This window comes from Mytilus trossulus, chromosome 2 (assembly GCF_036588685.1).
Source record: "Mytilus trossulus isolate FHL-02 chromosome 2, PNRI_Mtr1.1.1.hap1, whole genome shotgun sequence".
Taxonomy (NCBI): domain Eukaryota; kingdom Metazoa; phylum Mollusca; class Bivalvia; order Mytilida; family Mytilidae; genus Mytilus; species Mytilus trossulus.
Window position 1 is genome coordinate 18,995,634 of NC_086374.1, and position 21,884 is coordinate 19,017,517.

Consider the following 21,884-nt stretch of genomic DNA (forward strand, 5'->3'; position numbering starts at 1 on the left):
ATACTATTAAATCACAAATAGTATCTTAAACTTATTCCTTATTCCCATTAAAAACTTTTTAAAAATAATTCACTTTGGTAACAGGCAAGTACTGGAATTTGTTTATACCATTTTCAAAATTGCAGTTATTACCACATTTAACAAATGTTTAAATTACAGTCAACAGTTCCTGAATCCTTAATGTTTGTTCTTCAATAAGAGCTGTTAAAATAACAGTTTTAAAGACATTTTGGGGGGATTTTACCTATTGCCAAAAATTATTCATTTTCAGATATTGTCTCATATAAGAGATATTGTAATCATGATGTTCAAGCTTAAATAGTTTAATTTGAAGTATGATACAGTTGATGTACTAATGCCTATTTGTATATGTTTGAAGGTAGAATGAACACATGGATTTTTTTCTGAATTGTTTCCTACACATGACAACATGATATGGAAGAAACATAAGAAACTTGCATTGGAAAATTATCAAACCTTTCTTCAATCTCTCAAATATACCCTACTTATAACATATTTAGTGAATCTGAGTACAGATCAAGTGTGAAAATAAATGAATATCCAGGTAGATAAAAATTGAATAAAATATAACTAATCTTTATAGACTGCAACATGTGGAACACTGCAGAAAATCAGGTATACAAAAACAAAAAAGTCTTTTGATATTTTTATCTGAATAAACTGTTTGATTTCATCTTTTTATTCATAGGTTTTTTGCCAGACATCCAGTCTGGTAACTTCCTTTTACTTCCACTCGATTGAGAGTCTGTTTCTAATTTAGCAATTTGACTTCCTGTGCAAGACATTTGTGATTCATTATGCAATTGGCTACTTGAGCCAGCGGAAAACGACTTTTGTAACACAGGTTTTGACTGATTGTTATAACTGTCTGATGTTGATTTCTGTAGAGATGGTTTTTGTTGACTAGGCTCCTCACCAAATAACAGTTCATCTTCATCCTACAAAAATACAAAGCAAATGCTATATAAAAATCTTCATCAACTCAAGTCTCAGTTTGAGATGAAAAGGTCATTTATTTTAAATTCCTTATTTCAGCAATACTCCTAATGATAATGGTGCTTTTTTACCCTAAAATGAGATAACAAATTTCTTTATTTCATCCTGTTTAGCTTTTGGTTTATATATATGAAATAGAAATGATGACATCGGTTTTATTTCCATTTTTCAATGTCTCTGAATCCCTTTACTGGATAGACAGAAAGGGATAAAAATATGCTTCCTTCTTGACTTTCCATATTATGGGCATAAAAAAGATATCATTGGTGGAATAAAGACGATAAATCAAGTTTTTAATAAATGTCTGAGAAGATTTCAATCCAGAAATTTATAACATTGGTTGCAATGAATTACTGTAAAATAAATCTGGTTGTTTCACTGCTCTGAGGTCATATAATAATAGGTGTTGTCAAGACATTGTCAATTTTGTTGTATCAACACAAATGGTGAAAAACATAGTTCCTTACATTTTCTACTTTAATTTTATTAAAAAGCCTATTATCAATGAAATAAATAGAAATAACTATTCATGGATACCAATTTTCGATGATTGTGTAAAACTTGCCATTTTATGGATATGTGATTTCGTGGTTTTGCTCAAGTCTACATTAAACTTAATATCAATTTTGTATTAAGTTGAACATTTGAATTTGTGGTTTGCCTGTTGCCACGAAAACCATGAAAATTGGTATCCAACTTATAATAATAAATACACAGTAGTCAAAGAATTTAGATTTAAAAAACTCATGAACCGAACATCACTGATATTTAAATCATACGCTATGTGCATTCATGAAATAATGTGTCGTTCAATCACTTGAACAATATTTCTCTATATTTGAACACTAATCTTTAAATCATGCACTACTGTGGATTCATTTACTGTCATGGGTACCAATTTTCGTGGATAGAGGAAAACTTGCATATTCATGGGTATTTAAATTCGTAGTTTTGACAAAGTTCACATCCATTTCTTTAGAAAATTTGCATTTTGTTGAACATTTGAATTTGTTGTTTCCCTGTACCCATAAAGCCCATGAAAATTGGTATCCAACGAAATTTAATAAATCCACAGTATGTATATTCATGAAATAATGTGTCCTTCAGTCACTCCAACAATGTTTCCCTATATTTGAATTTAATTAGTTATTCTACAATTATAGCTATTTTTTTAAAGTTTTCCTTTGACCTTTTTTGTGATTTTTTTTTTATATTATGTTGCTCCAAAATATGGGTTTTTCTCAATCGAGTTGAAAGTGTGTATGAGGTTATGAGCCTTCATCATTGAGGTTGCCTAGGAAAACAGCAATAAACAGATCAATGGTCTTAGAATCTCAAGTATATTTCTCAGCTTCATCTTATCTCAAGGCTGTCACCCCTTTGATGAGATTTAAGCTCAGAAACACCCTTTAGTTTTGAAATATTGTGGGTAATCTTTTAATACATTTAAATAATTAATCTATGAAGGATGAAAAACAAATTATAGCTTTATCTACCCTTTACCTGTGATGACCAGTCAGAATCTTCTGGTGTTGTTTTAACAGCGTCATTCTCTTGTGATGTCCTGACAGTGGCACTCTCTTGTGGTGTTCTGACTGTGGCACTCTCTTGTGGTGCCTTTATAGTGCCACTCTCTTGCGATGAAGGACAAACTATCAGCTCTCCTGTTGGTTTTAGCTCCTGTCCATATTTTTGTACCAATGTTGCTATGACAACCCTTATATGGTTATATTCAATGTGAGATGGCAAGACATCCTTTATCTTGGTTAGTCGACTAATCTCTGAAATAGTATGCATGTATCTTATCAAATATAAACAGCTGCTCCATGAGCACATAATATACCGATTGCTATGTGTGTAGGTTTAAGTTAAGAGAACAGAAACTAAAAAATTCTTCAATTTTTCCATTTGTAAAGGGGCATAACCCTAGAAGGGAAATCAAAGTGCTTGTAATCACTGAATGGTAAAGACTGCTTTAATTTATCAGTTGGTAGTATTGAAAGTGAATATTGCATTGTATATAGTATATTTAGCATTAATTTAAGTTGATACAACTACTATTCTGGATAAAGAAAGATAACTCTAATTTTCAAAGAAGATTTCATAAAGCATTGGTTTTAGCTGATTCAACAACCATTCTGGACCAAGAAAGATAACTCCAATTTATTGTCTTGAAACTACTAAAATGCTTGTTTTGGACCCTTTTTGCCCCTTTATTCCTAGACTGTTTGTCCCATAACCCACAAATTATATCCCAACCTTTTACTTATGGTATTAAACATTGTGGTCATTTCAGAACAATTGAAATACTTATACACAATTTTTTGTACTGACACTAGATAAATGCTTGTTTTGGACCACTTTGGGCCCCTATTTCCTAAACCTTAGGAATCATAACCACCAAAATTAATCCCAAGCTTCCTTTTGTGGTTATAAACATTGTTTTAAATTTTATTGATTTCTATTTACTTATACTAAAGTTATTATTCGGAAACCATCTGCCATTGGACGAAGCTGATGATGATGACAATCACGTGATATCAATATACGACCGCAAAAAGTTTTGCAGTCATGAAAAGATTAAGATTCATGAAATTTGGATAAGTTGTTCTGGAGTTAGAGTGTGACACATTAACGATTGACAGAGGGATGCCAGACTTTTGTATACCATAATATGCATGACAGTTCTTGTCCATTCGTTTTTGATGCGTTTTGTTTTTTGATTTTGCCATGTGATTATGGACTTTCCAAATTGATTTTCCTCTGAGTTCAGTATTTTTGTGATTTTACTTTTTTCCCTCAAAATTTTGACGAGTGTATAAATATACAATATTAGGTAAATGTCAGGAAAATATAACTTTTTTGTATGAGGTTGAGCAACTGGGGAAGGGTGAGGTTCAACCGAGCCCTTCACCAGTTTTGTGCAGAGTACAAAAAGTTTATATTTTTTTATGACATTGACCTAATATTGTTTTGATACTGCAACTTAAATTAATCAAAGAGCAGAATGCTCTGAGGGATACGATTGCCATAGTTTTCATTGACACATGTATAGCAGTTCTGCCAAATTTTCATTAAACAAATGCATGAGATTTGGCCAAAATTCAAAAGATCAAAGAGGAAAAAAATAGATCCAAGAATACTGTTGCAAAAAAAGCATGAACATGCGTGAGTCTCAAGCATTTTTGGCCGGTAACCCTGGTGCAGCTGGATAGTATTATTCTCTAAAATAATTCAACTGCACATGCAAAATGTAAAAATCTGAATAGTCACTCAACTTAAAGAATAGCCAATCCCCTTTACAAGTGTATGAGCCATGTACTTATTGTGTTTTATCGAATTATAGTTATCCTGTACCATTGTAAACTCGTACCACTAAAAAAAAACTTGTACCAATGCAAACTCGTACCATTGCTAACTCGTACCAACTTATTTAAATGCATTCAAATGGTGTTAAATGATGAATATACATGATATACGTTACTTTCACCCAATACCTCTTAAGTCTGTAAAATGTATATAATTTGAAAGTACAATGACCAATTTGTAGCTTATGTTCTTTGTATATTGGATAGAAAATACTGTGGCAGATGTAGATAATTAAGGTATATACAGTTTCACCCGAAGAAAATTTTTCATGAATAATTAAATCTTAGCAGTTAGTCAAAATGATTGTCAAAATTATTTTTACTGTCTATAAATAAATGTAACAATGAAATTTAACTGATTCCTGTTAAGGGGTCCGCATTTTCCCCGCAAAAAAAAGCACATGGCTTTCAACAATTGTAAACATAGCATTCAATTTGTGATCATGGATTACAGCTTTAATTAACTTAAATTGGATATATACATATTCAACATGTTCAATTTTAATAAGGTACAGTTAAAGCAATGTTTTAACTTTCCTCTGGATTAAGTTCTACAGTGGCGGAGCAGAACTTTTTCTAAGGGGGAGCCCGCTGACTGACCTAGGAGGGGCCCCGCTCCAGTCATGCTTCAATAATTCCCTTTATAATTTACCAAATTTTTTCCACAAAAAAAGGGGGGGGCTGGATCCGCCTATGTTCTAGTTTGAAAGATCAGTTAAAACATTAATGCTTTAAAACATTCTTTATTTTTGTCTAAGTTTTCATTTAACTCCTGTGTAAAATTCAAGTAATTCAACTTTATTTCTATTAAGTTTACAAACAGAAACCCATAAAACATCATATTTTTTATATATTTTTCTGAATGTTACGACTTCCCAGTGGTTCCAATGTCGTGGTACGAGTTAACTTGCTTCCGTATCTTATCACCGTAATTCTAGGAGGAACCCTAAACTGGACCCCTGATGTGTTCACTTATCGCTACACTGACCTTCGGTGCGAAACTATATATAGAACGGCGGACCAGTTTAGGAGGAACCCCATTTCTTACTCTTTAATTATTGAAGTTCCTTTGGGTCAGAGGGCATGACTCCTTTCCGTAAACACTCCTCTGTTTACATTGAGATCGTTCTTAATATAATACGACGTTTACCGGGATTAACGAGTTAATTCTTCTTGACGAATACTTCGAAAAGGGAGACAACTCGAAACGATAACATGGAAGATTCCATTTCTGCTGAAGGGGTGTTATAGGTAATTTTTACGATGAAACATTTATTTTAATTGAAATTATGCATGTGATTTAAAATTATGCAACAACAATAGTCCTCCATATGCAGACAGACATAGAAAGAATCCCATGAGTTTCAAATTAATCAATGAAGCGGGGTATCACTCAATCTGATACCCCTTGAAATCAGGAAAACTACACGCATGTGGGGTATCACTAATTAGCGACAAAAAGCGTCAAGAAGCGACAAGAAGAAAAATAATAAGTGACAAAAAGCAACAAGAAGCTATTTAACGACAAGAATACATTTTGTTATCACATACATTAAAATATCGTTAAATGAGACAATACACTAAATAAAATGATGAAAAATATTCACATTTTAATTATGTTTTCCTCTTGTTTGATTTCAGTTCTTAATTTGTATTTCACAATTTGTGTATGTATTTTCTGGACAATTATGCACAAATAATGCATTTTTGCAAGTTAATTATATATTGTACAAAAATGGTTTTAAAAACAAATAAAAAGACAAAATATATTATTGTTCTAAAACACAAGTAAAAGTAATACCATAAAACGACAGGGTAAAGGTAATATTTCCTGTGATACCTTATAAAATATCATGTAAATAAATGTAGCAACTGAATTAGATTTACAAGTTTCATTTTTTCCCCTATCAAAATTAACTTTCCTGTCGTTGAAATTGTTTTCTTTTGCATATTTTTTTAAATATTTATTTCGAATAAGTAATATAAATAAACAAATGTTTTCTTGTCGCTAAATAGTTTCTTGTTGCTAATATTATTCTTCTTGTCGCTTCTTGACGCTTTTTGTCTCTACAATTCTTTTTGTCTCTAATTAGTGAGACCACGCATGGACATTAATACATAAATGCGACTTGCGATTTGGAATAAGAACGTTTATTAAATGATATGATGAATGGTTCTCCATTTCTTTATGAGAGTACAGTATCAAATATCAGTTTCATAACAGTAAAATATAGAAATACTCCACTTCAGTTCTTGTGACAGAAATAGAATTATCGATCGGCTTTCAGAGAACTCTCGCAAGTTATCAAAATTTGGGAATTCCCTCTGACGTGTTTCTAAATTTATAAAAACACTAAATATAAATACTGTTTAATTCTGATTTTCCGTATTGTTAAAAACACGCATATAAGTCAAGGAAAATATCACACATGAAGATTATGAGTAAAACATTACAGGAAAGTTGTTTATGTTCAATTGTTTTGCTTGTTTTTACCTTTTAAAGCAAGACAATCATAAGAATCTGAGATGTTGCTGAATGTTTAGAATAAAACGAATGACGTAAGGGAGTGTGTCATAGGGTCAATGGTAAAAGTCTACAGATTGCTTGACAGCAATCGTATCCCAATAAAATGATTGTGGAGAAAGGGTTCCTTGATGAAATTGACATTATACAAAATATAGCTATGTTAATATATTCTGGTAACTTACACTTAAGTTGTTGAAAGGAAAACATTCAATCATTGGGTGGCAAAAGCAATAAATATGGCTGGTTTTTTTAATCAAAAATTGCATCAACAATTGAACTGTAATCAAAGGTGGACCTAATAAAGCAAAGTATACATTATTTGATTTAGATTTTTGGTATTTTTACGCCACATTGAAGCACCACATTTAGGCTATTTTGAGGTGGATAGTTTTTATTGGTTGAGGAAGCCGGATTGCCCAGAGTAAACCACCAACCTTTGATAGGAAAACTGACAATCCTAGTCAATTAAGATAACAGTCAAGTGCACCTGCACGAGCAGGGTTAGAACTCAGAGGCACAGTGTTGACTGGCTAGTGATTACAGAAGTAACTTCTTAGACCACTTGGCCATCATGGCCCCTAAGTTTACATGATGAGGGAGGGATATTGCATCTAAGTCTATAGGTGGATTGATTACATTTTTTTATTTTTTTAAGAATGTCTAACATGTCTGAATCTTAGAATTAGGGAAAAGTGTATACCTGAATCTATAGGTGGATTGCGTATTGCATCTGTGATGAGATTGACCATCTGTTTTGTGACTCCTAGTCGATTGATATCAGCCTCTAATCCTGCCTTCATAGCCTCAGATATATGACTAACAACTGTTGTTGTCTTTAGACCTCTTAATGAAGCTACCTCTTCCTAAAAAAAAATAAGGAAAAGGATAACAGTCATATGAACCATGCCAAACAAACATGTATATCTTACAATTATTACATACCCCAAATATAGTATAGCGGATTCAATTTATACATACTGATGCTAAGGTTATCAATCCTCTACCATAATAACTTAATCTAAAAGACAACTACATAGAAACACATGGACACAATAATGTTATACTTACAATAGATTTAAAAGATCTCTGGAACATGACATAAGATAATCTGCATGTTTCTGTTAATTTCCATATGAGGTCTGATGTGCTACAATCCCTATCCTGAAATGAAGCATATGAATGTTTCTTAGTTGTTACATGAGTGGCTTATAATAGATTACCATTTTATAATGTGTATACTGATACCCAAATGATACTGTTGAGTGCTCATTTCTAACAGAAGCAAAAACTAAATTATATTTGAAATATATAATATTCTTCAATGAAATTTTGGTTCTCTCTCATTTGGAAAAAGAAAATACCCCCTGTGGGTCCATTGCATACCTGTCAACCTCTGAAAATGAAAAGTCAGGTCATGACCTGCATTGAGAAAAAAAATCTCAGGTCATAACGCGTACGACATTTTGCGGGCTCAATTGAAGAACAAAAATATGTTTACATATAATTTATATAGTCAATATGTATATGAAACAGCTAGAACATGTATACAAGTTTATTTCAGACTATTGTTATATTCCATAGTAGCAGACTTGGCATTCTTTAAAAGAACTGCACTTGGTTTCAGTTCATAGCAATGCAAATGTGTATTCATTTTTCAGGAAAGAAGAGCACACAGTGTATCCTTATTAAGATCAGCCCTAAACTCTGTAGCTATTTTCTTCACTTAAGAAAATGCCCTCTCACTGTCTGCATTGCTGTTTGGCAAAACCAGTAATGTTTTAGCAAGTTTTGACAAAACAAAAAATCTTGGCTTGTAAAGAAAAATGTCATGCAACTTGGACATTTCTCCCCAAAATGTACCAATGTCAGTTTCAGGGGAAGTGCAAAGTGGAAGTTATTGCAGAAAACTAGTTATCTTGGTCAATTAACACAGGAGTTAATGGCACATACCACAAGCAGAGATCAAACTCCAAATCTCTGTGTTGAAAGGCTAGTGATAACTGCAGTCAACTAATTAAGACTGTTCGAGTACCTAGTTTCTTGTGAGTCCAGAAGTTTAATCAGAGATGGATTTACGAACCATTACTATCAAGTATGTCAGTTCAAATTGTTACTTCATTGATTAAATACGTTAAACACCTACTGTATTTTCTCCAAGTTCTAAATCAGGGAAGTCATCTGTCTTAAGATCATGAACATGGCAGAAGTTCACAATTATACTGATAAAAATGTCACCAAACTTCTCCACTTTTGCTTCTGGGAAGTCTTCTAATTTTAACATATTCTTTTTTGTACTGGGCCTGAAATGAACAAGATTATAATGAATATCTATTTGTATATTTCTTTACTTTAATTCCAATCTGAAACTATATTTAACACTTTTTTCCTTTTTCCCATTTATCTCAACACACCTTGTTCATAACTTGGTTGCTATTAGGTACCATGAATACAGATTTGATGAGTTCCAATTATTCACTTGCAAGTGAATGATTGATCAGCTGTTTCTTAGCTTGTTTTTACTAAATTTAACCTAACTGGCTGCTAAAAGCTAATTATGTAGTATTTGTTTATTTCAATTTCATTTAATAATACATGTATAATGATTAATTTAAACAAACAAAAAAAATCATATTTTTTTTTATATGTCTCATCTTTCTTCTGCCCCTTTAATGTTTGAAAATTATACATAAAAAAAAAACATTGAACAGGCAAAACTAAGCTTGTGACAAATAAATGCAAGGTTGGATGCTTAGTTTTAGATTATCTTAATTCTGATGTTCTGATGGTTTTTTGGGGAAAATTCTGGGATGCAAGAGACATACAAATTGAAAAAAAAAAGAGTATTATTTGAAATTCTTGAAATACTACTGGGTAACATTATTATATATGCTTATTAGCTCAAGCACAGTTTGATGGTTTGATTAATTTAACATTCTTACTGTTAATTTGTATTGTTAAACAAGAACACATGTCTAAAGGACCCACTTACACCTTCACCTTTCCCTGCTCAGTGAATTGTGAAATCTGGGTCAAAAACCTTATTTGGCATTTATTTTTTTACTTTACTTTTAATGTAGTAGTACTTGACCTAAAGTTAATGTGACAACAATCTACGGTACCTTAAAACAAAACTTAACCTTATATGGGATGGAGGGATTGAAGGAATGGAAAACATGATGCTCCTATACAAATTATAGTAGGTGGGGCATAAAAGTGGGAGGCCACACAACTTACAAATATCATTTAGCATGTTAAAAATAATAAACCTTACATCTACCAGCTGATTATCATATAATCGCTGATTTATCTAAAATATATGGGGAATATGTCCATGGGACACTAATGTTGCCCTCACTTGCATATATCAAAGAGCTGATAGCTCTGAAGTGGAAGAAGGTGAATAAAAGGTAACTTGAATTACCATAAAAGCAGCCCCACTTACACAGGCTGCTTTGTTCCATCATCGTTAAAATGTATTTTTTTTCTTCAAACAAGAAAAGATCATAAGTACATGGATTTCCCATCCGTACAATCATTTTCTATGTTCAGTTGACTATGAAAATTAGGTAAAATCTTTAATTTGGCAGTAATTAAGAAGATCATATCAAGAGGAACACATGTGTACTAAGTTTCAAGTTGATTGGATTTCAACTTCATCAAAAACTACCGCGACCATAAACTTTATAACCAGAAGCAGGACGGAACGACAGACCAAGGCTTCCAAAACGGTCATATATGCCGGTCATTTGTATAATGTCCGGTAAAAGACCGGCTGGGCAAAGCATGAAACGGTCATCTACTTTTTAGTTTCAAAGGCTTTTTCGGTCATTTTAATTAACATATAAATTCACGATCTTTTTGACCCAATATTTTGCCTTTAACAGCCATACATTTAGTCATAAAAGTGACATGATGATTAATTACTATCAAAACAACCCCTACTTCAATACTTTCTAATTTTAATCAAGGCTAATTAGTTGTTGGACAGCTGAAAACTACCTGTTCAGGTGACAGGTAAACTATTTTCAGTACCGGACATAGTCTCGATAATCCAGACGCTCCATATGCCTATGTAGAGTCTGGATTCAATCGGTTCGAATGACTGCAATGAGAGGGGGTGTCCAAATATGCAAACACAACCGTGAGATATTTTCGTTCCTATGCGGTAAAACTAGATAAAAACAAACGGAGGAAGTAGCAAACACCGCGCTCAAAATTTGTAAAGCTAGGTAATTATATCTGAAGTTTTGTGCATTTGTAAATACACTTTCAAATACTTCATTATATCTAATAAGAACTAGGCACCTTTAACGAAATAAAACACTGCATACTCAAGTACATGAATTCTTTTTTTATAGATACGTCTGTCTGTTATTTACAGTCTTCTTTATGATCCTAAAAACTCAGTGCATTTTACAAAAAACAAGATATTCATATCTTGTTGAAAAAAGTTGTCTAAGGGAGCTATCATTTGATTTTTATGGGGGGGGTGCTAGGATGAAATTTAAAAAAAAGGCAGGACAGGATTTTGATTAAAAAAAAGGCAGGACCAAGCACCATAGCATATGATATACCATTATCAGATTGTAGTAGTGTGGGTAGTACTTACTCAAGCGTTCATGAGGGTAGTGAATTATTAACACCAAATAAGTCGAGCAACAAAAGCAATACAAACAATCGGGATACATCAACATCATCTTTTGGTAGTCCTGAAGCAACTTCATCACCAAAATGCACCAAGAATAAACAAACATACAAACCATCATTAGTATGATTACGTATCCTTAACATTAACTTTCAAAGCATTAGAAAGAAAGGCTTAAACATAGAAGTCCTTGTTTATACCACCTAATCAGATATTATTATTGGTACTGAGACATGGCTTTCTGATGATATAAAAACCACCGAATTTTTCAGCAATGATCTAGGTTATCAAGTTTACAGGCACGATAGAAACAAAGACCCCCATGGGGGAGTACTTATTGCTGTCAAGGATAATTTGGAATTACTGAATGATAAAAAGAGCAAAACTATCGAACTCATATCATGTATGATAAAGCTGCCAAAAAACAAAAAACTGATTATAGCAGGATATTATAGACCACCGGGGAGAACTGATGACCTTTACCTAACCAACTCACATAAGGAAATCACAGACCTGAAAACCAACAACAAAAATACAATCCATATAATTAGAGGAGATTTTAATGCTCCAGATATTTCATGGGAAAGCAACTCAATTACAGGATCAAAACATTATCCACTTAGAGTCAGCCAAACATATCTCGACATCTCACAGGATATGGCATAAGAACAAATGGTAAAATTCCCAACAAGACTCCAAAACACACTAGATCTGATACTTACAAGTCATCCTTCATTTATGATACGCTGTAAGCCACTTCCACCTATTGGACTAAAAAGTGATCATGATATAGTACTGTACGACACAAATATTCAACCAAATCGAGTTAAGCCAACACGAAGAAAGATTTACTTGTGGAAAAAAGCTAACATGAAAGCTATTAAAATTTCACTTAAGAACTTTGGTGAACAATTCTGTCAATCGAAAGACCAGACTGTTGAGGCCATGTGGAAGGCAATTAAAACAACCCTCGAACACCTTATCGAAAAGCATGTACCTACAAAACAAACAATGAACAGGTACACGCATCCATGGATAAACACCCAGACAAGAAGAGCAATGAGAAGAAAACAAAGAGCTCACTCCAAAGCTAAACGATCTAATAACCCAAGCGACTGGGAAAAGTACAAAAGACTGAAAGCAAACACCCAAAAGGAGACTAGAAAAGCTCATAGAAAGTACATCCAAGATGTTGTCAGCAATGACTTCAAAGAAAATCCTAAGCGCTTCTACACATATGTGAAAAGTAAGAAACAAGAGTCAATAGGTGTTTCTGCTCTTACCAACAAAGACGTTTTTTTACATAGCGAAAGCTCTCAAAAGGCTGAAATTTTGAATGACCAATTTCAATCGGTCTATACTAAAGAAGACATGACTAGTATACCAAACAAAGGCCCAAGCCCATATCCCACCATGGGTAAAATCAACATAAACAGAAATGGAGTATATAAGCTTTTAAAGAACCTAAAACAACACAAAGCTACAGGACCAGATAACATTCCAGCACTAATACTTAAAGAAGCAGCAAATGAGATGGCTCCCATCCTTTCCCATCTTTACCAAACCACCATTGACAACGGTGAAATACCAAATGACTGGAAAGAAGCAACAATAGTCCCATTATTCAAAAAAGGAGAAAAACATATAGCAGCAAATTATCGACCAGTTTCCCTTACTTCTATCTCATGCAAAGTTCTCGAACATATCATCCATAGTTCAGTTATCACATTTTTGGAAAAACACCACATCTTAACAGACAGTCAACATGGATTCAGAGCTCGTAGATCTTGTGAGACACAGCTAATTTCAACAATAGAAGGAATTGCCAAACAACTTAAATCAGGGAAAGACCAAGTGGATGTTATCTTACTCGACTGTGCCAAGGCTTTTGACAAAGTCCCACACTGCAGATTACTTAACAAACTGAACCACTATGGCATTAGAGACGAAAACCTGAAATGGATACAAGCTTTCTTAGAAAACAGGAAACAGCAAGTGGTAGTCGAGGGCTGTAAGTCAACACTGGGAGAAGTACTTTCAGGGGTCCCACAAGGGACTGTGTTTGGACCCTTACTCTTCCTAGTTTTTATCAATGACTTACCAGAAACAGTTCAACATTCAACTGTCAAACTATTCGCTGACGACTGCCTCCTATTCCACCATATCAAGAATTCCCAAGATGAAGCCAAACTACAACAGGACCTATCAGCACTAGAAGACTGGGAAACCAAATGGCAGATGAAATTACATCCAGAAAAATGCACTGTCATCCGCATTAGCACCAAGAGTAAATCCAAAAAAGAGACATACTATAACTTACACGGCCACACTCTGGAAACTGTACCAATCAGCAAATATCTAGGAGTAAATTTCAGTGAAGACCTACAATGGAAACATCATGTTGACGTTACTGCCAAGAAACCATCCAAATCCATCGGATTCCTAAGGCGTAACCTTCGAGAATGCAGCAAGAATGTACGAAATGCAGCCTACATATCTCTGGTCAGACCAACTCTAGAATATGCTAGTGCGGCATGGGACCCTCACACCACTGAGGACATAAACCGCTTAGAGCAAGTGCAAAGGAGGGCCGCCAGGTTTGTAACAAACAATTACTATGATGAAACACCTGGATGTGTGACAACTATGGTCAACACATTAGGATGGGAACCACTAGCTAACAGACGAAGTAACCACCGACTCGTCATGCTTTACAAGATCCAGCATGAGCTAGTGGACATTGATGCCAGTTCCATCTTACGTCCAAACGATCGGTGCACTAGAGGCAAACAACGCCTATATCAACCACCAGCAAACCAGAGAGTATTTAAGTACTCATACTTTCCACGGACTATACAAGAGTGGAACCACCTTCCAACAGCTACAACAGAAGCTCCAACAATTGAGGGGTTCCAGAGTGCACTAGCCAAGAAAAGGGCACCCAAGAAGCCAACACCATAGACAGCAGCCAAGTGTACATAGTTTTAAACTGTATATATTCGGAACGTTTTATTTGTAAATAGTTATTGGAGAATTGCTGTCTCATTCTCCGTCTAGTGGACTTATAACATTCTTTTAAAGAATCCAGTCCTAAGCAAGGAAGAAGAAGAAGATAAGGAAACACCTTACAATTAATAACATATTAAATGATAGTCAGCATGGGTTTAGAAGCAAAAGGTCTTGTGAGACTCAACTTATCATCAGCGTACAAGATCTTGCTAAATCATTGGGATATGGTAACTAAATAGATGGACTAAGATGTCATACTTTTAGATTTTTCCAAAGCTTTCGATAAAGTCCCCCATAAAAGATTAGCCCAGAAATTCGAATTTTATGGTATTAGAAATCAAAATTTAAATTGGATAAATGACTTTTTAGTTGACAGGCAACAGCAAGTACTACTAAACGGTGTAAAATCTTCAAAATTAGCAGTTGATTCTGGTGTCCCTCAGGGAACAGTTTTAGGCCCAACATTATTTTTACTCTTTATAAATGACCTACCCGAACATGTAACTTGCAATGCAAGACTTTTTGCAGATGACTGTTTATTGTATAGAAATGTAAATAATAGTTCTGATGCACAATTACTTCAAAAAGATTTGTCTAGTTTAGTAAAATGGGAAGAGGATTTGGCAAATGAATTTTAATCCTGAGAAGTGTTATGTAATTCATATTTCTAAAAAAAGTAAACCTTCCACTTTTGATTATATATTGCATAATCATATTTTAGAAGCAGTAAAAGACAGTTAATATTTAGGCGTAACTATAAGCCATGATCTTGATTGGGGAACACATATAAACAATATTACTTGTAAGGCAAATAAAACCTTAGGTTTTCTTCGTAGGAATTTAAAAAACTGCACATGTAAGGTTAAAAACCTTACGTACACATCACTTGTCCGTCCGGTCGTCGAATACTCTTCCCCTGTCTGGGATCTGTACAAAAAACAACACATCACTCAGGTTGAGCAGGTACAGCGTAAGGCAGCCAGGTTTGATCATGATTATAAAGACAGATCACCTGGAGCAGTTTCAAATTTAATAAAATCATTGGAATGGGAAAATTTAGAATTAAGAAGGAAAAAGGCTAGATTAACTATGCTGTATAAAATAAATTGGGGGTTAGTTGAAGTTCCTAAGGATAACTTAAAAATATCTGATAGACGCACTAGGGGGAAACATAAATTTAGGCAAATATCTACAAATAAAGATTTCTATAAATTTTCATTTTATCCTCGCACTATTTCGGACTGGAACTCACTACCTGAAGCAGTAGGTATGTCTGACACCCTGGAATCCTTCAAAAGTGGCATATCCACTCTAACATTTGAAGGATCCACAGCAACTTATTAAACTTTCAAGCCACTGTACATAATGTATATATGTTTTTGATAACGATTTTTCTTTGTCATATTATTTTTTAAATTAAGTCCATATGTACATAGCACACAAGTTCCGGGAAGTTTACACTCCTACCTAGGAGTCTACTCCCGTATTCGGAAGAAGAAGAAGAAGGAGTAACTTGGCCCAAAAAAAGGCAGGATGACAATTGTTGTAAAAAAGTCAGGATAAGCTAAGAAAAAAAGGCAGGACCGAATAGACTGAAAAATAAAAAGGCAGGATAGAGTTTACAAATAAAAAAAAAAAGCAGGACACAATTTTTTTTGTAAGCGTGACACGTGAAAGTCAAATTATTGTGTTGTGAAAACGGGGTATGAGGTATTGCAGGACCCGCGAAATGACAAAAAAATGAGAATTGGTTACGTATATAGTGTAAGCGGGATATGGGAATCTGACTAAACAGTAAGTGGGATCTGAGATCGGAACCCCCCATTGAGACCCCCTGTTGAAATGGGAAAATTGAGGATGAACAACAATTCTTATTAAAATGTAATAGATTTACCACAAAGCGAGAAATATTAGAAAATAAAATAAATGTTGTATTTCAAATACAATGTAACATTACCGTTGATGAAAAAATATCTCTATTGGTTAATTCTAGCTCAGCATTATTACTTAGACTGTCTTCCTCTTTCATATCAGAGTGTCTAAATATAAGATATATATAGTGAACTTATATGATACATCATTTTGTAACTTTTCATAATTTAGTATGATATGTTATCATAGAACCTTTCATTTTACTATGTCAATTATTATAGTTATATGTAATGCCATAGGTCTTAACCATTTATTGTTAATGAGTTTGTGCCAATAAAAATATTTGTATTTGTATTTATCATTATAAAAGTTACAATTTTGTCATTTAAAGATTAAATATTTATTTTAGATCAATTTTGCACATCTTAGAGAGAAATTAAAACAAATGGAATGTAGCAAAGTGATGAGTGCTGAATATGAAAATTGTTTGAACAGCAGTTAGTATACAACTACATGTTGCCTTTATTTGATAAATTTAATGATATGATGAATCATTAATTGTTTATTTGAAACTGACTTTGAAATAACCAAGAATTTCCAAAACAACATGTAAAAATATACATGTAGTTTCTTTCATTTACAAGCTGATTTAATCATTTATAATGTGATCAAGCACAGAATCCTATATAAAAGTGGTGGTCCAAAGATTTGACAATCAAATATTTTAAAGGACTGATATATAACTTTGCTAATTTATTTTAATAGAAATTATAGATAATTATAGTAAGGACCAGCAGGTTTTCTTGCAGGACCATCAGGGGAAAATGTTTTCAAGATTGAAGAACTATATAGTCTGCAAGCATGCATTCCACAACTCACTGGTCAGTGATTTCTTTGGTATTTCAGATCATAGAAAATTGCCAGATATTATGATGATCTTATTCTAACCACAACCATATTTGTCAATGAGTGAATATAATTTTATTAATTCATAATTGCTATCAATATTACATGTATTATGGCTGTGAGGTATTATTTATTATTTTGCAACCCTGCAAATTAAAACAGATCTAGAGACATTGTTCATTGTATACTTATTAAAATTTACCTTTTATAATGATAAATTGTTACTCATAAAATTTGATAGTTTTTAACTAATGATTATTCCATTATTGTATTTTCTAGCACTTCCTTTTAACATGATGGAGTTGCAAAATTTACCATGGTTCTATGGTCAACTAAAGGAGACTAATTTCATTTATCAAAGGACAGGAGACTTTCCATGCCTCAAGACTTTAAAAGCTGAAATTGTAAGGCTTTAAGAAACTAATGTATATATGGTATTATCTTAAGTTTCCATAAAAAACATTAAGTATAATTTAAGTCTTTAACTTTTTTATTTAAACATATTTTTAAGAAAAATATAATGTTTTAACTTTGTTCAATGCATCTGCTCTATGGTCAGGTTGTTTGTCGCTTTGACACATTCACCATTTCCTTTCTCAGTTTTACTTTTATAATTTCTTTAATTGGAAGAAATATAGCACATAATTTATACACAATAACCTTTTTGATTTAAGCTTTCATATGAAACTTTCTTTTAGATCATTACATGAAGCTTGCACTGTTTGAAGAGATGTGGGTATATGCCAATGAGACAGCAACTTAACTACAAGAATAACCAAAGGAACAAATCAAGATACTTTTTTAACTGTCTAATCAAACATAATGCTCCCTACAGTCAAATACCAAACAATTAAAAGAGTAAATGCATGCAGTAATTCTTTAAATACATAATGTTTGTCTCCAATTAATAAAGCAGTTGTCTGAATTTGTGTCATATCTTTGTAGGGAAATAAGATGCAGAGAACCATTCATAAAGTGTATACATGAAACTGATATTTACAATGTTCTTTAGAGCTATAACTCTAGCCCTTAAGATTACATTACACTACTATTGCTTGCTAATTCTACTATCAACAGTAAAAGAGAGAAGATTCAGGACTAAGAGTGATTTTTGCAGTTTGCTGTGGATGAAATTTGGATGTATTGATGAAATTAATACAACAATAGCAGTTAATTCTTTGAACAAGAAAAAGCTGTGCATAGCGCAAAACAAAAAACTTATGAACCATAAAATGATTAAATCTGTGTTGAGTTTTCAATTTTTATAAACGTGACAACATTTACCTACATGTAATGAAATATAATAAACCCCAAAGATGCTTTTATTTAGATTGATTGTAAAGTTTACATGTCTGGCTGGCATGCATCATCTGTCTTTGTTCATGGTTCAAAAGTCCGTGTAACTTTTCAAATAATGGATACTCCTCTAAAACATTAGAAACAAAATGTCTCTAAATCTCTATTTGGTTTATGGAATGATTGTATGGTGTACAAGTCTGCCAGGCTTGGTTTATCTGTCAGACCTTGACCTCATTGTTATAACCATTTAAAATATCTTTAAAATTGTAGTAAACTTTTATCTGTTAAACGAAAAATATAAAATCATTTAAGCAGGAAACACATTTCAGCTTGATTTAGGCATCAATCTTTTGGTGAAATTTCTTATTTTACAAGTCTTGAAAAAAGAATTTCTCACTACATTGAAGACCTGTTGGTCAGAGGCAGATTTAGGGGGGGGTTTGGTTGCCTATATAGGGAATCACTGAAGCGTGACTGGAGCGGGTCCCCTCTTAGGTCAGTCAGTGGGCCCCCACTTATGAAAATTTCTGGATCCGCCAATGTTGGTGACCTTCTGCTGTTGTTTTTTTCTATGATCGGGCTGTTGTCTCTTTGACACATTCCCCATTTCCATTCTCATTTTTATTCAGTGCAGAATATTTTATTTCAATAACAACTAAATGTGACCATATTGCTTTCAACAATGAGACAAACCAACATTGCATAGTCAGCTATAAAAGGCCACAAAATATAAATGTGTAACAATTCCAGAGAGAAAACAAAGTCTGATTTATTTTAAAAATGAATTAAATGCAAATATGATATACAGCCACTGAAGAACAAGCACATTCAGAATTCAATAGTGGTTGTTCAGCGCCAAACCCCCTTCTAACCTGTGACAACGGTTTAACAGTACCATAGATGAATTTGAACTATGAAAATCAGTTGATTAGGACAACTTGTTTTGTATTTACTGGCAGTTACCGACAGCTAGTTCAAAGTCGAGAACAACTTGTAAAAATATCTGTTTCTAAAGACGTATCAATCAGCACACATCCAATCAATTTAAGTGTAAAGCTGTCATTAACAGTCTAATTTATGACTGCAACAAGAAATATTACAGAAATCCACTGAAATTACTGGTTCAAGTTAATTAGATAGAGAAATTTGTAAGCATCAAGAATGTTCAGTAAAGTACTATCTACTAACACATCACCATCACCAAAACACAATTTTCTCATGAACCCATTTGTGTCCTTTGTCAGATATGCACATAGACCAAGGTGAGCGACACAGGCTCACAAGAGCCTCTAGTTAAATTTTTATTCATTTGGTTGTGTCGGGTCTGGTTTAGACTATATGGTAATAATTTTGTTCATTGATGGCTACAATACTTAAACCAAGGACATTTCTTAGATATTTGTGGACCGAGCAATAGTTGAGCCCTTTTTCAAATATCCGTAAAATTTTCTAAATTTTCCCGATTTTCTATGTCATGATTTTTTTTATTTTTTTTTAAATATACAACTAACTTTTTTTGCTATTTTCTATCAATTTCAAGTTAAGTTTCCACATCGGTCATACTAATTTATTTGACCTTGTTTATTAATTCCCTACTCTGCCTTAGTGGTCATCATTACTTTTTCTCTAATTTTTTTTTTTGGTTAATCACTACACGCATATTCAAACAAATGGACAGCGCTGTTTTCTTCCCAAAACCAGTGAGGCTGTCAACAAGGAGCAACATTAAACAATTGCTTTTTTTTCGTGCGATGATAAATCCATTCCCCCCTCTTTCTTCCCAAAGATATAGAGAGGGGCCTTTACCATCGCATGAAACGATTAGCCGTGTAAAACAGCGATACAATGTTAGCTTTTAGAAAAAAATCCCTGTAAACTGAAAGACTTACAAAAATTGAACTAGAAGTGTTTTATTAAATCTTGATATATGTAAATGTGAAAAATATTCATTTTATTAATTTCAAATGCAACCCACCTCCCCAGCCGAATTATTCTAACTTAATTATATACAAAAAAAGCAACAGGAAGTTTAATTTGAAGTATAGCAGTTATGTCCAATTCTACCTTGTCAGGATAATAGCAAAACTGAAAACAAAATAAAGTCAATATGATTAAATCTATGAGGTTTAATTATTTACTAAGAAAGACCCTTTCCATTTTGGAAAGATGATTGATAAGTTGTTAGGAAAATAGTGCATGCATTTTCCAGAAGAATAGTACACAACTCCTTGGTTTAACGTCACTGTCAAAAGTATACAAAAGAAAGAAAATAAATAAATCAAAGATAAAACATTATTTTTGATAGCAGTAATGAACAATCGGTATAGCTTCTTGGCATATATACAGCTTGCATCCTCTGGAAAATGCATACATGAACTTTTTCCGAACAACAAATCAATCATCTTTCCGAAATGGAAGGGGGAGTAAAGGCACTATCATTAGTTGTCAAGATAAACACAATATTCGCTATTGTATTGATACTGACAAATCAGTGATTTGTGTACCACCGTGTACCCATTAAAACCCCGATAATTTTTGTTGATATAATACACAAAGCGTGTAAATATACATGAAGTGGTCGTGAGTTACGTATCTAAAAAAATCACTGACTGTCTTAGAGGGCCCGATGCAGGCTACTGTGGTAAGGCTATTCCCTATATAATCAGCCCATATATTTTTTCCGCATTAAAAAAAAAGAGTGGTGCCAGCAATAGGCTAAATTAAATCTTGCTTTTAAAAATAGGGTCAATCATTCATCTTTTGATGAGGTGGAGAATGGGTTCGATATTTATAATGCTTCTTTTATACCAAAGGCAATATCATAGACATATTTTATATGTCTCTGGCAATATATATATATATTATTTTTAACCAATGATTTATATGGAAATACTTATAGAATCCTTATTCAAGATTTTTCAGGAGTTTTACACATTCAATAAAAATATTTTGTTCATCTCGCTTTTAACACAAATCATTAAATGCATCTAAATAAAAGATAAAACTCTCCTCTTTAAAATAAAACAACACGATACACGTGCTCTTCGACCACGTTGTTGTTATTGAAGTAAGGGAGGAGTTTATTATTCAATATGTAAATACCATCCAATCGCGTATTGGGAAAAAATATCTTAAACTGAGGACGAGGCTCATGAATATAGCATCCATCTCTACAATTGAATCCAGACGTTATTGTTGACTGTAAGAACGATAACTCTGGTGCATCGAGACTGAGACTACT

At 33.1% G+C, this 21,884-nt stretch overlaps 1 protein-coding gene and 1 long non-coding RNA gene across 3 annotated transcripts in view; one reads left to right on the plus strand and one right to left on the minus strand.

Annotated features, from left to right (window-relative positions):
• Positions 1 to 654: 654 nt before the first annotated feature.
• LOC134706677 (bifunctional 3'-5' exonuclease/ATP-dependent helicase WRN-like) overlaps positions 655 to 21,884 on the minus strand; it is a 69,262-nt gene continuing 48,032 nt past the window's right edge. Inside the window, exons 24-28 of the mRNA XM_063565824.1 lie at positions 9,056 to 9,212; positions 7,981 to 8,073; positions 7,613 to 7,775; positions 2,521 to 2,798; positions 655 to 959 (exon numbers count right to left, since the gene is read on the minus strand). Coding sequence (XP_063421894.1) covers positions 669 to 959; positions 2,521 to 2,798; positions 7,613 to 7,775; positions 7,981 to 8,073; positions 9,056 to 9,212 — 982 coding nt within the window. The 3' untranslated portion in view covers positions 655 to 668. The remainder of the gene's footprint in view (positions 960 to 2,520; positions 2,799 to 7,612; positions 7,776 to 7,980; positions 8,074 to 9,055; positions 9,213 to 21,884) is intronic.
• On the plus strand, positions 16,678 to 18,532 carry LOC134704956 (uncharacterized). Of its 2 annotated transcripts, none has more exons than XR_010105446.1 (3): positions 16,678 to 16,935; positions 17,624 to 17,748; positions 18,290 to 18,532. It is a non-coding gene; the product is annotated as an uncharacterized LOC134704956 (long non-coding RNA). The 2 variants fall into 2 exon arrangements; XR_010105445.1 differs by lacking the exon at positions 16,678 to 16,935 and adding an exon at positions 17,190 to 17,319.